This window comes from Filicampus tigris, chromosome 6 (assembly GCF_054856515.1).
Source record: "Filicampus tigris isolate MCC_2025a chromosome 6, RoL_Ftig_1.0, whole genome shotgun sequence".
NCBI classification, from domain to species: Eukaryota; Metazoa; Chordata; class Actinopteri; order Syngnathiformes; family Syngnathidae; genus Filicampus; species Filicampus tigris.
In genome coordinates, this window is record NC_141222.1 from 9061057 (window position 1) to 9073392 (window position 12336).

The following is a 12336-nucleotide window of genomic DNA, read 5'->3' on the forward strand; positions in this document are numbered from 1 at the left end:
TGTCCGGGTCCGAACCCGCACTGCAGCATTCCGAATGAGCTGCAGCTGTTTGATGCTCTTTTCAGGGAGTCCAGTGAGGAGACGTTACAATAAGTCAAGTCTACTGGGGACAAAAAACATGGATATGTTTCTCCTGGTCTGCTTGGAGCATACTAGAGCATCTGAATTTTATTTGGAGTTTATCAGAGGAATTTTTAAATGGTGGAAGTTGTGTGCTGACTCCCATTTAACATGTGATTGGTTCATTCTGAACACAGCCACATCCCCAGTTTTAAGAAGGTGTTCATGCTTTTGCAACCACATTATGCATCTCAGTTGTTTATTTTTACTTTCCCCATCTGAAAGATTTACCTTTTTAACTGAGATATAGTAGGTCACATTATATAGGTTACATCATTGGTGGAAAAGGGTTTGAAATGATCTATTTTGGTCTCATTTGTTTATATCACAAAAACCTGGCATTTGAAAAGGGGTGTGTAGACATTTTTGTTTAACTACCCACAATAATTCAGCACTAATAACGCACTAACAGTTAATCTATACAATACTCAAAGCAGATGATATCAACAGGACATCTCTCCCAACAGGAGTGCCTTACCAATATGATTTTTTTTTCTTGCGGAAAAATATAAATATGTGTTAAATAATTCAGTGTACTATATATGTCTAAGCACAGAATAAAGCGTAGAAAACAGTTGAGGAAATGTGGAAGGTGAACATTTGTCCAAATAAAACTTGGATCAGAGAAGTAAATGTTTGGCAACTGCGATGCTTCTCATTTTTTTCTCTGCTTTCCTTTATCATGGTATTCACTCCTAGTCCTTTCTTCCCCCTCTTGCTTTGTGCTTACTCTGTCTTTTACACTTTCTGCGGGATACAGAGACTGTTATTTGTCTTTATTACTGGGGCTTTGTCTGTTGATCAGTAAATTCTACAACGCGGTTTTATATAAGCAATGTTGGTAGAGCAGCTGCTCTCGGTCCTGTACATAAGATTCTATGAACTTGTCAAAAGCATCTTAAGAAACAGTTCATGTGGGCAGATGACAATTTTTACTGCATGGCAAATGTGTGTGTGTGTGTGTACGTGGTCTTGAGAAGCTGATCATGCTTGTGCTATCCTTTTCCTGCCACATTGCCATGGCGACAGTGCCCTCCCGGGGTAATGGGGGACGAGTGCGCTAGAGCTATTTATTCTCCCTCCCTCACCCTTGCATTTCCTCTGTCTCTCGCTCACTCCATCTTTGCCCTCTCCCTTCTGCAACCTCTCCGTCGCTCTCCTTTCACCATCTCCCTCCTTCCCTAGCTCTTTCTTCCCCTCTCTGATTGGCTTAGCACTCCCCTCCTCAAAATGAGATACTGCCTAATGAGACGAGGGTGAGGACAAGAGCAAGGGAGACAAAGAGCAAGTGTCTTAAAAAAAAAAAGAGAAAAAGAAAAAAGCATGGGGGAGGTGATCTATGCAGACTTATGTTCTTCTTTACATGTAAAGCGACAACCTGTTTCAACACAACTCTGTGATACCATTTTGGAAGAAAACAGTGGACAATGATGATAACACTGCCTAGATATGTGACCTCCTTTCACTGACGTGTGGAGTATGCGCTCACAGGTCACATCATTAGGTACACGTGCACAATCTAATGTGGGAAAATACAAAAGCTGTGTTAGGAATTCTGTCTTTATTATGATCATGCTCAATTTGGATTGACACTGAGGTATCAATTGAACAATATATACTGAGTTTATTATTGGAGTTTGTGGTGGTTGAGTGTCCCACTGCACAAGTTCAAATCTTTCCAATATTTTGGTTGTCAATATTTGTTTACAATATTACAACTGTCCTGTATCCTTTACTGCACCGCTTAAGAAAAGTTTGCTGTGGTTTCTCTCCTCCCGACTACTCATGCCTTGAAAGTAATAATTTGCGCACTCATTTTGTTTGAGTCCTCCATGTGACTTTCTGATATTTCAAAATGTATACATGAGCAGAAGAAATTGTGAAGCACTCACTTTGTGTCATGTAATTAACTGGTTCAACAATTCTGAACTTATGACACAGCTGGATAACTGCATGCAAAGCTGCACATCTATATCTGGGCGACACGAATGCCATAGCAATAGGAGACAGATTATAAACAGTGGGAGGGAAAAGGAGAACAGAAGAGCAAAAAAAAGGGAAAAGAGAGACAGTGAGTGAGGGAGATAAATGGCAGAGGAGGAGAGAAAAAAGATGAGTGAAGTGAGAGAGCAGCTCTGTGACATACTGCAGACAGAAAGACTAACGGAGCGGGAAAGGGAGATGACAGAGAGGGAGCGAGAGAAAGAGAGAAAGGGAAGAGCTGAGGCACGTCAATCGCCCCCACCTCCCTGCTCCTCCCCCTTTTTTTATTTTGCCTCCCCCTGCCTTCCCTGCCGTGTAGCAGACCTTTGCTAGATGGTAACAAGCCACTCAGACGGCTGCTGCACACGCACACAAACACGCACACATGCGCGTACTTGGACGTCACTCGATTCTCTGAAGATCATGTGAACATGCATGCGTGTGCTTTCTTGCACGCGTGTGTGCGTGTGTACGTGTGTCACTGTAACAGCACACTCTGTCTACATATTTAAAGGGGGAAAGGACCCACATCACATGGTTGTTTTCGCTCAAATCTTTCAGGTCATTTTGACACACACACACACACATGCGCACAATATACACACAGACACACTCTGGCACTCGGCCTCATTCCCTCCCTTTCTCTCCTTCTCTCCTTCTCTCCTCCCACCTGAGCTGTAATTTGCAGGGCTGATGAGGGCAGAGCAGAGGCAGGACTGAATTCTGCTCACTCTATATAACATTCACACACTCACACACACTTCCACAGTGCTCTCTTACTACTGAGAGAATCTGATCCTTTGTGTCGGGGTGTGTATGTGTGCGTGCGTGCGGGTGTGTGTGTGTGTGTGTGTGTGTGCAAGCTCTCTTTTTAACCTCTTCTTCTCGTCTGTCTCTCTGTTGCGTTTTGTCACTCTCTCGTCCTCCCTCCCCACTCTCCCTCCATCTCTCTCCGCTCACCGGCTGTGTGTGTGCGTGCACGTGCGTGTGTGTGTGTGTGTGTGTGTGAACCGTGGGGAAAACAGACGCTCATGTGAGTAGCAGCAGTGACTGGTGAGAGACAGGAAAGAGGAGAGGAAGAGAGCAGGGATAACAGAGGCAACACCATCATTCTCATCGAATTCCCACCAGACATGTGAGAAGATGTCGGTGGGCGGCTGCGCGTGTCCCGGTAAGTAAAGCCAATTCTCGCCGTTGACGACATTTGCGAACGGCCGGCGCTGCCATTGCCAGCCGCTGACTTTTCCATATTATTTGTTGATGTATTTTGAGTTGGAGAGTGCTGTTCCTGCTGTGGCGTGACTGAGGCACAGAGAAACAGGGAGCTTGGCGCCCTGGGGCCCTGAGCTCAGTTTGCAAAGGCTCATGGGATGTTGCCGTCTGTGCTGGCCTGAGAGGAGGGACACAATAGATGGGTCAACGTTGATCTGTTTCTTTTCCCTTTTAACTTCAATGTAACTTTTTTGCAGGATGTTGCTAGGGTTAAGATTGATCATGAACAGATGTTTGTGACACACACGCTCACACCGCCAAGAAGTTGTTGCTATGGCACCGCTAATATTCCTTCATTGTGCCTGTTGTTGTTGCAGATCATGACCATTTCTGAGTGAGTTCTTCTGAGGTTGGCATTGATGAAGTTATGTAAACATGTACTACAGACTTGGGAGAGTGTATTAATAAGAAAGCTGGATGTGTTGTTAGAGGTCAAAGGTCGCACTGGTTGCAAGACTGGCTCAGCTTAGTTAACTCTTTCAGTACCAGACTTTTTCAGACACTCTGTGAAATGACATATCAATATGTCACTGGGATGGATTGAGTTTTAATAAAGACTACTGCATTTCTATTCTTTTCTCATCCATCTCATCACTTGATTTGTGTTGCCTTCAGCAGCTTGCCAGCCTAGCCAACCTTGCCCAGACTTTCCTTGACAGGTTGTTGTTTTTTGTTTTGGGATGAGGGAAGAGTAAAATGCTGTAATTTTATTAGAATGGCTTGCATAGTTTTAGAAAATGGGTCCTTACTGGATGTTTGTATTGAAAATAATCATGTATGTTATGTTCATTATCTTGACTTTATATGTACTGATTTATAATATAAATTGTGTATTGTGGTGAAAAGCTTTACAACAACCGACAAACGCTCTCGAGTGTGTATTACTTTGCAAAATGGCTTTGGTATGAGGTGGCCATCTACCCAGAATTCCTTTTATCTTGAGGTCATAAAAGAGGTCGTACTCAAACAGTGGCATTTATGCGTTGTTTAACCGAGCTTTTGGGTTTCTTGTCTTCTTTGTTTTAGCCTAAAAACAATGTGACGAGAAAAAACATACAATACAATACAATACAATGTTTGATGTGATCGCTTGTTACCTATTTTAATGTGGTGTTTCCATTAAGTAACAGCTGGTTGTTTTCTGGAAGTTCAGTTACAGACAACAACTTGGTGGAAGGGGTATCCATCATGTTCAAGTACGATATTGGGGGGTCAGCACATGCATACCTGACTGTGTAGAAACATGGCAACATTCAAATACTGCTATTTGTGTGCCGTTAAACCATGGATTTAGCTGACTTGTCCTCTTTTTTTTAATCTAAACAATGTGAGAATAAAAATAGTTTCAGAGTATTGCTGGTTGCCCATTTTAATGTTGTTGATCTTTTTTTAATTCAAGGTGAAGTCAACAAGAGTAATATTAATCAGAATGCCGAGTTTAGACTAGTAGGGCTGCATAGAACATGTTGTTGTAAAGAAAATTTGGGAGTTGACTTCCCCACTTTAAGTACCAGCTGCTTGGTTCCTGAGAGTTGAGTCACAGACAGCAACTTGGTGGAAGGAGTATCCATCATATTAAAGTACTATATAGGAAAGTGTGTGATTTGTCCACTGTCTTTGAGGGATGAGGAACTCCCTGCAGGCTACATATGGTTGTATTTGGGTTTGGAGAGTCTGACAGCAAACAGATAACTCCACTCATTTTTATTGACTCTAATCACACATGGTGGGAAAAAAAGAGAGGAATCAAGGTCTAGAAATAAACCCTGTGCTGGTGTGCCCCAGGCAATATATTATTAAGTGTTAGTGCGATTTATGTCCCACTCCTCATAGCACGTGTAGACATGAAATAGGCTATAATCCCATAGCTGGAAATGTATTACTACATATTACTTGTACTGTCATGCAATATTCAGCCGCGGGGGAGTGGAAGTCAGTGTGTTTTCAGCCTTTTGGAGGATGTAGTATCACCCTGACATGGCCTCTCTTCTCCCCTCCTGAGGAACAGACCACAGTGGCTGCAGTTGGTCAACAGCCTGGATGAACACTGAGACATGTGGCCAGCCACAGACTTTAATCACGAGAGGGATCGAAACACTAAATAATGTCATGTTTTGCGGTTTGGAAACGATTGAACTGCTAAGTTAATCTAGAGGTAGCCACTTGAGAAAGGGCAGCCGAGTTCACAGACAATGCTTCATCATCCCAATGGATGAACAAATAGTTGAGCATTGTTGGGCAAATACAGTAGAGGCAGAAATGTGCAGTCTGGCTGCGTGATTAAGCCACTGCATGTGTGATTAAACCCGCACGTGTGTTTCCAATTTCTGGGCCCTGTGCTACACAAGGCAAATAGTGCTGCCACTTCAGCCGTTAAACAAGCTTGCACAGCCGAGGCCGGAGCTCTTGTTTAGAATGGGCCCTTAGCTATCTTGCGGTCAGATTGCATACTTAATCACCATGGTCATGGAAATTTCCAAAACGACGTACAACTACCCTACACGAACCTCCTCTTTTACTCTTATATCGTTTTCTTCAGTGTTTCAAATCATTTCTTTCCACCTCATATTATCTGCTTGGTGTATTTTATTTCCATTTACAGGGCAACTTATTAGCTATACACCAGAGATGGGGACTCGCAACTCGGACTCGTGAGAGACTTAAAGGGGAAATCAACGCAAACATATTTTTTTCAAGAATATGTTCCCAGCAGTCCTGCTAGTTGAAATTATTATTAAAGTTATTAGTAATTATTAAATTACTTAAGTATTGCGTTTGTGGAATATAAGTTAAGCAGCAAAATCCACACCTTTTTAGCCATCTATGGGGGCGGCCATTTTGTCACTTCTGTCAACTGAAAATGACATCACAACTGCCCAGTGCTCAGGTAATGACCAATCATGGCTCAGCTTCAGAAAGCAGGTCAGCCGTGATTGGTCGTTACCTGAGCACTTGTGATGTCACTTTCAGTCGACAGAAGAGACAAAATGGCCGCCCCCAGAGATGGCTAAAAACGGGTGGATAAACTCATGTTCCACAAACGCAACATTTATCAGAATGTCTTCAACAGTTGGCTTGCTTGGAAAATGTTCTTGAAAAAAATATGTTTGGGTTGACTTCCTCTTAAAGTCGATATTTTTTGAGACTTGCAACTCGACTTAGACTCGTTCACTAAAGACTCGAAACTTGAGATGGGCTCTTCTTTTAGGACTCGTGAACATTACGAGTCTCTATGGTGTGGTTCGCTATTTTCGCTCCTTACTCCAAATGCCTATGTGCGTGCGGATGTGCGGCTCAGGTGCCGGCTCGTATGTTGTCCTTCTCTCTCTCCTGAGCTTTCCGTATGCCCGAGCAACGTCCAATGTTAATGACGTACAGTTAACAAATGCGACAACAACACACAAAAATCACCAGCCTGGAAAATTCGAAGCAAAAGCTTGAGACTTGACTTGGACTAGGCCGTAGAGACTTGTGTCCATCTCTGGTCTACATGTTCATTAATGTAAGGTTGTGATTATTGAAAAAAAGGCTTGTTTGATTATCTTATGTGCAATTCACATTAGGGACTGCCTCAAATATCTGAGAGTCGAGGTTTGACTCATCCAAAGTCAGCTGGCATAGGCTTCAGTTCCCCGTGAACCTGAACAGGATAACCAATATAGAAAATGGATGGATGGACGGCTGGTCTTTCATTCAGCAGCACAGTGGGATTGTGGTTAGCATGCCTGACTCAAAATTCTGAGGTTTATGATTTGATTCTTAGCTCTGACCTTCCCGTGTGGATTTGCATGTCCTCTCCTTGGTTGCGCAGGTTTTTTCTGGGTACCCCAATTTCCTCAAACATTTCAAAAACATGCATGTTAGGTTAATTGAAGACTCTAAATTGTCCGAAGTGTAAATGTGAGTGCAAATAGTCATTTGTCAACATGTGTTTTGTAGTTAGCAGGAGACCAGTCCAAGATATACTCTGAGTTTTGCCAAAGTCAAGTGATATAGGCCCCAGCTCACCCTTGAGCTTACTGACGACAAGCGCTGTATAGAAAATGGATGGATGATGGTTGAGGCAAAATGGAATGCTCTCTGACTCCTGGTTTAGTTTGTGGTCCGGGGAAGAACAACAACATGACATCACCTATGAGCTACATCCAGGCAGGCCTCATATGGCAACATTATTCTGCTAAAAACAGCACAGGCATCAAAACAGGAGTTTTGAACATTCAGATAGCTCCACCCATTCCATTAAAATAATAATTGATATATTCATCCATGGGGCGGCACGGTGGTCGACTGGTTCGCACATCCGCCTCACAGTTGAGAGGTTGTGGGTTCGATCTCGGCCCCGGCCTCCCTGTGTGGAGTTTGCATGTTCTCCCCGTGTCTGCATGGGTTTTCTCCAGGTACTCCGGTTTCCTCCCACATTCCAAAAACATGCTTGGTAGGTTAATTGGACTCTCTAAATCGCCCCTAGGTGGGATTGTGAGTGCGGATGTTTGTCTCTGTGTGCCCTGCGATTGGCTGGCAACCAATTCAGGGTGTCCCCCGCCTACTGCCCGAAGACAGCTGGGATAGGCTCCAGCATGCCCCGCGACCCTTGTGAGGATAAGCGGTATAGATAATGGATGGATGGATGGATATTCATCCATCCATCCGTCCATTTTCTATACTGCTTGTCCTCATCCATTTCATGCAATCTGGAGCCAATTCCAACTGACATTGACAGGGTATACCCAGGACATGCCAATCACACAGCAATTTGCTTACTTGACTGTAAATTTTACTCACAATTAATCAAGGACAGAAGGTCAAATGCCTACCCCTAATTTAAATGCGACACTTTCACTAAGTGAGGCCAACAAAGCCCAACGAATGATGGTTTGTTTCACCTAACCAGATGCAGTGTTAGCTATGAGAGAAATGATTAAACTACAGTCGCCAGATAGTTGGTCCCATCTCTGTCTCCCTTTCTGGCTTGTTTACATTCCAGTGCCATGTTCAACAGCAAAGGGTCCTCCCCTACTTCTTGTGTGGGCTCAGCGTTTGTGCTTGAGTGTGTGCGTGCATGTACGTGGATGTACACACAGCATGTGCCCCAGCATGTGGATGACATCAACACTGGAGCAGAATGTGTGGGGATGTGGTCCAAGCTGTGGCAAGAGAAAGAGGATGTGTTATTGTTTCTAAACTAGCAGATGCTCCGATAATTACATGAAACGACCCCACCACCCCCACCCCCCACTCGACGGTCTAGTCTCACTAATTTCTTTCTCTACTTTTGTTGTCCCCCCGCACCTTTTTCATGTCCACTGACTTCATACTCGTCTTTTCTTATTGACGCCCCTGATTGCTAGCGTATGTTGCCTGGCTTGTTGGCAGGATGGGGGGGGGGGGGCGTAAGGAGGGAGGGAGAGAGGCAGACAGAGAGAAGGGGTGGGAGGGACTGTGGCCTCTCATGCAGGGAGTCACATGGTGTCCCTGATTGGAGGAAAATGAGTAAAGACTGCAGCCTGGCTGAAATGGCAAGAGACAAAAAGGCACAAAGGCTTAGCTGTTTGGAAACGGGTTGCACAACAAGAGAGCCTGAAGAGGAGGGAGGGGGGATTATGAATGGAAAAAGAAAGCGAGAGTAGAAAGATGTGATTTGCGAAAGGAAGAGTTAGAGGGAGGGCTGAGATAAGAGAAAACAGCAGAGAGTGACACAGGAGGGAGAAGTAAGAGGGATGAGGAGCAAATGGGAGATGAAGGCTGCAGGAGTGCATGAGGAGTGGGGAGGGAGGGAGTGTGGGAGGTTGAGACTGGGAGAAATCAGACTGTTTCTATGTTTTCTGCAAGGCTGAGCGCTGACGTGATTGGCTGGAGGGGGGTGGGTTGTGGTAGGGGCGGGGGCAGACCTGACTCGGAGATCAGAGGCAGACAAAATGGCTCCCAGAGAACAGAAGAACGCAGCATCAGGCCACTGTCACATCCCCTCACACAGCTGCCAGCAGACTCGAACCTCTAACACACACACACACGCACGCATGTACACACACATACACACGCATGCCCCCGCCCCATACACACACCCACCCACACAAGCACACCCATAGGCTAAGCCACCTGCTAGTGCGAGGGAAGAACGCTGACAATGATGCATAACGATGATGATCATTGAGTTAGTGTACCACATCGGCTTCTTTTTTTCTTTTGCTATAATTAAAAAATACAGTTGTGGTATAAACTCACCCACCACAACATTATGGCCTCTTGCACAATTCAATATAATGATATTTAATACAATAGCTGTATCAAATATTCAGCTTTTCCAAAAACAAAATATGAATGCTCAGTTTTGATTGACTGCATCTCATTGAGAGCCTAATATTCCTAATATTTTTACTCTCATGCAACTCAGGTAACCAAAACTTTGCCAGGGCTATCATTGTAATGGGATACGGTTATACACCTCTGCAAACCACAACCACAATAATGAACACGTTGAAATCGAGCACTATTGTTTTTGTAAAAGCAAAAACTTTGTTACACATCTTGTTGGATATAATAGAGGGAGTCATAATATTGTGGTTCGTCGGTTTGATTCGTCCATCCCCGCTATAGGTTCATTGTTGGCGTGCAATGACATGTGACACACATGTCATTTACTTTATCGTGGTGGTATGTCGGTGCTCACCTGGGATCGAGAGAGGGAGAGAGACTTACTCAAATCAGGATGAAACACGCTTACACAATGCGGCCACACGAGGGCGCTGCTATCAAAGCTCCGACAGAGACTTGCCTTCTGCCTCTGACAGTGTTACAACCACTTTCAGGGCTTCCCTGCAGTGATGTAAAGGTTTCCTACTCATCAGTCTATTTTCTATACTGCCTATTCCGTTCACGGTCATGGGTAGCTGGAGCCTATCCCATCTGATTTTGGGCGAAAAGGCAGACTACACCCCGGATTGGTTCAGAACTACTCACAGGGCACATGTACTGCAAAAAGACCTTTCCAATCCTGGAAAGCTCATTGACAGCGTTTATATCTCATTTTTATCATATGGCATTTTCTCAATAGTGTTGGATTTCCTTTTATTTTATTTTTTAATTGCAGTTCTAGTGTATAATTTATTATTTGCTTATTTATATATTTATATTGATTAATTCATTTTCTCATGTATTTTCCTTTGCTGAAAATGTTCAATGGCTTTATTTTGGTCATTGACTGTTTTTAATGTGAAACACCTTGCAGATTTTTTTCTAGAGGTTCTATACACATTTATTATTATTATTATTATTATTAGTAGTAGTAGTAGTAGTAGTAGTAGTAGTACTAATAGTAGTGGTAGTAGTAGTAGTATTTAGTATTATTAATATTACTTTGTATTAGTGTTTTTATTCACAGTCAAATGCACACCAAAGTCACGTGAATTAACCATTATACCATCAGTAACACTGTAAGGCTGTACTTACCACTAATAGAGTAGAGTGATATTTTCCCCCTGCGGCATCATTGTCTCTCGTAATGGGGCAGTGATGCTCTTTTTAAAAAAAAAAACACAAAAAAAACAAAAAAACAGCTCTTTACTTAAGTAAGATTGTCATATCAGGAATATAACATTCTGAACGTTGGACTGAGTAAAAGTTGCATTACCGGAGTAAGCCTGGATTTTTAATCAAAGGATATGTTGCAAAAATAAATTAAATAATATATTTTGTTGTAGGAGTTGATTAATGTTTAATCTATAAACTACAGCATGATGCCTGCATCCAATCATTTTTCACACTGCAAAAAACGTTGAGTGAACTCAAAATTTCAAGGCAGCAAACTTTGATAAAATTAAGTTGTGCAATTCAACAAAATATTTTAAATTTTTCTCAGGTGAAAATTGCCTTTCCCACATTTTCCACAAAGAAATAAGAGTTTAAAGAACTAATTGTCCCCTGTATTGGCCCCCATGTTTAAGGGTTAAAGGGTAAAAACTACCGGTACTCAGCAAAATTGTTTAGGAGCAAACAACCTGCTTGCTTTGTTATTGTTACCATAAATGTCATTAATTCATATTTTATATTTGTCCCAACTTAAATGACTGTTTTAACCTAAAAAAAAAAAGTTGTATGTTTCACAGTAATGTATAGTGCTTGCGCTCATTTGGGTCATGGGTGAGCTGGAGTCTTCTCCAGTTGAGTGATAGACAGCCAGGGTACACCCTGAATGGGTTGCAAGTCACTCGCAGGACACAAATTGACAAATAACCATTCACACTCACATTCACACCCGTAGCCATAAATTCATCTAACATGCATGTTTTTGGAAGAAGCTGGAGTGCCGAGGGATAAACCGAGGACGTGCAAAGTCCATGCAAGTGCTGATTCAAACCCTCAAAACTGTGATGCAGATGTGTTAAAGATTATTCCACCGTGCTGTGAATAGAACATCATCCATTCATCCATTTACTATCCTGTTCAGGTCGCGGGAAGCTGGCGCCTCTGGCGCGACTTTGGGCAAAAACTGGACTACAACCTGGACTATAGTCCCGTGTCAATCACGGTTCTCAAACTGTTGAGACCTTGAATACAATTCGGAAACCCACTAGAAAAATCTAACAAAATGTAGAAAGGAAAATGTATATCTAATGTGGAAAACGTGAACTTATAATAGTCATTTTGGATTAGTCGGCTGACTTCAGTGAGTGCGGAAGCGTGTGTTGTTAAGGGAGGGCAGATGGGATGGTTGTTATCAGAACTGAGGCAGACATTCAGTTTCCTGTTGACTAGTGAGTGGAAGTGCCCCCTCCTCACCCCGCAATGCCTCTGAGCTGACAGTCTGGACACCAGAGATATCACAGAGAGGGAGAGGCATGAACACACCACAGAGAGTCTTGGAGTTTGAGCAGTGTATCGCAAGCAACGTGACTTTATGGGTGACAAAATGGCCATGTCACAGCTAGAAACTGAGGGAGGTAAGATGACCTTTTCCTTGTGGCC

The 12336-nt window shown here is 43.1% G+C and overlaps 1 protein-coding gene across 2 annotated transcripts in view; it reads left to right on the forward strand.

The window, feature by feature from the left end:
• Positions 1 to 2829: 2829 nt before the first annotated feature.
• Positions 2830 to 12336, forward strand: part of ldb1b (LIM-domain binding 1b) — a 36259-nt gene continuing 26752 nt past the window's right edge. The window contains exon 1 of one of the 2 annotated variants that reach the window (XM_086033179.1): positions 2830 to 3274. In XM_086033179.1, the coding sequence (XP_085889305.1) occupies positions 3247 to 3274 (28 nt within the window). In that variant the 5' untranslated portion in view covers positions 2830 to 3246. The remainder of the gene's footprint in view (positions 3275 to 12336) is intronic. The other variant, XM_086033180.1, reaches the window with a different exon arrangement.